Raw genomic sequence first — 1549 nt, forward strand, 5'->3', positions numbered from 1 at the left:
TTCATCCAGTCAGAGGACATGTCCTCAGAGCTGCTGCTGTCTGTCCAACTCATCTTGTCCTCTGTTGTCTCTCAGTCCCAGAACAGGTAAAGGTGGAATCAGGGGTGAAGTCTGTCCTGCTGCCCTGCAGAACCACAGAGAGTCTGGATGGAGACACTAAAGTGGAGTGGGTGGACAAATATGACAGGACGGTCCATGTGTATCAGAACGGTTCTAATCAGCCTGGAGAACAGCACCAGTACTACAGAACCAGAACCAAGATGGATGAAAACCTGCTGAAGACTAAAGACCTCAGTCTGACTCTGACATGTCCCACATATGAAGACAGAGGGATCTTCACCTGCAGAGTCTCCAGAGACAGAGTCATCCTGATGGTGAAACAAGTTAATCTCTGGGTCAAAGGTCAGTGGTTTAAATTTATTTTTTCAATCAGTTGATTGGTTCTGATTAATAGTGATGATTGGCTGATCAGAAGGTCAAACGTCAATGTGATGTAATGAGTGATGGAGATGAGGAAGCAGAGCAGGAGGAAGAGGTTCAGGACAGACAGGGATCAGAGTCCAACAGCTGTTGGGGACAGTCTGCAGCTTCCAGCTGTCCTCACTGAGGACATTCTGTCCACCTGCTGCTGGTTGGACACAGCAGAGACAACACACAGCAAAGTGTCAGATTTCCAGCACAAGTGCGGAAAGTTTAAAATGCTTTGTTAATTCAACAACATGAGTGTGTGTGTGAGTTAGATTCCCTAAAAGTTCCAAAGATTTAGTCCAGTCCAGTGTTGATTTCTAACTCAACTCTCAGTCTGGTGTTGATTTAGATAGCTTATATAATAGGGTGCCCCATTGTTGACTCACGGTTGCTAAAAACTTTACCAGACTGACTGATTTTAGTGACATAGTGGGTGTAAAATATTGAATAAAATGTTGTGTCACATGACTGGCTTTATTTTCACTCTTATATTTAACTTTATGACACACAAAACTACAAATTAATCGCCCTTATTTTATCCAGGTGCATTCTGGGTAAAGCTTGTCACCAACGTCATCATCTGTCACTTGGCAACAAATGGCAAACTAGCTATACCAGGGGTGGGCAACTCCAGGCCTGGAGGGTCTCCTGCAACTTTTAGATGCATCTCTACTTCAACACACCTGAGTCAAATAATGAGGTCATTAGCAGGACTCAGGAGAACCTGACCGCACTGAGGAGGAGATTCAGCTATTGGATTCAAGTGTGTTAGACCAGGGAGACATCTAAGAGTTGCAGGACACCGGCCCTCCAGGACCAGGATTGCCCACCCCTGGGCTAGAGCTACGGAACGTTAACATGTTTTGAATTTGTGTTGTTTCATCATTAGTGACCAGTAGCCTCTTGTTTCTGTTCTTCCCTTGGTTTGTTGTACTTCATGTCAGATGGACTTCAAAATGACATAGTCGCTCTCTGTGGTGATGAAACTTGTTAGCTCCGCTGTTGCGGGCATGTCTATAAGTTAAATCATCATGAGCTTTATTATTTGGGCCCAGCCATTAGCCCCGCCCCCCGGTCATTA

General features: G+C 45.0%; 1 protein-coding gene across 1 annotated transcript in view; it reads left to right on the forward strand.

Annotated features, from left to right (window-relative positions):
* Positions 1-1549, forward strand: part of LOC103131031 (uncharacterized) — a gene marked incomplete at its 5' end in the record, with an annotated part of 123360 nt that overhangs the window by 5234 nt on the left and 116577 nt on the right. Inside the window, one exon of the mRNA XM_016666345.1 lies at positions 76-402. Within this exon, the coding sequence (XP_016521831.1) occupies positions 76-402 (327 nt within the window). The remainder of the gene's footprint in view (positions 1-75; positions 403-1549) is intronic.

This window comes from Poecilia formosa, unplaced genomic scaffold (assembly GCF_000485575.1).
Source record: "Poecilia formosa unplaced genomic scaffold, Poecilia_formosa-5.1.2 Scaffold710, whole genome shotgun sequence".
NCBI classification, from domain to species: Eukaryota; Metazoa; Chordata; class Actinopteri; order Cyprinodontiformes; family Poeciliidae; genus Poecilia; species Poecilia formosa.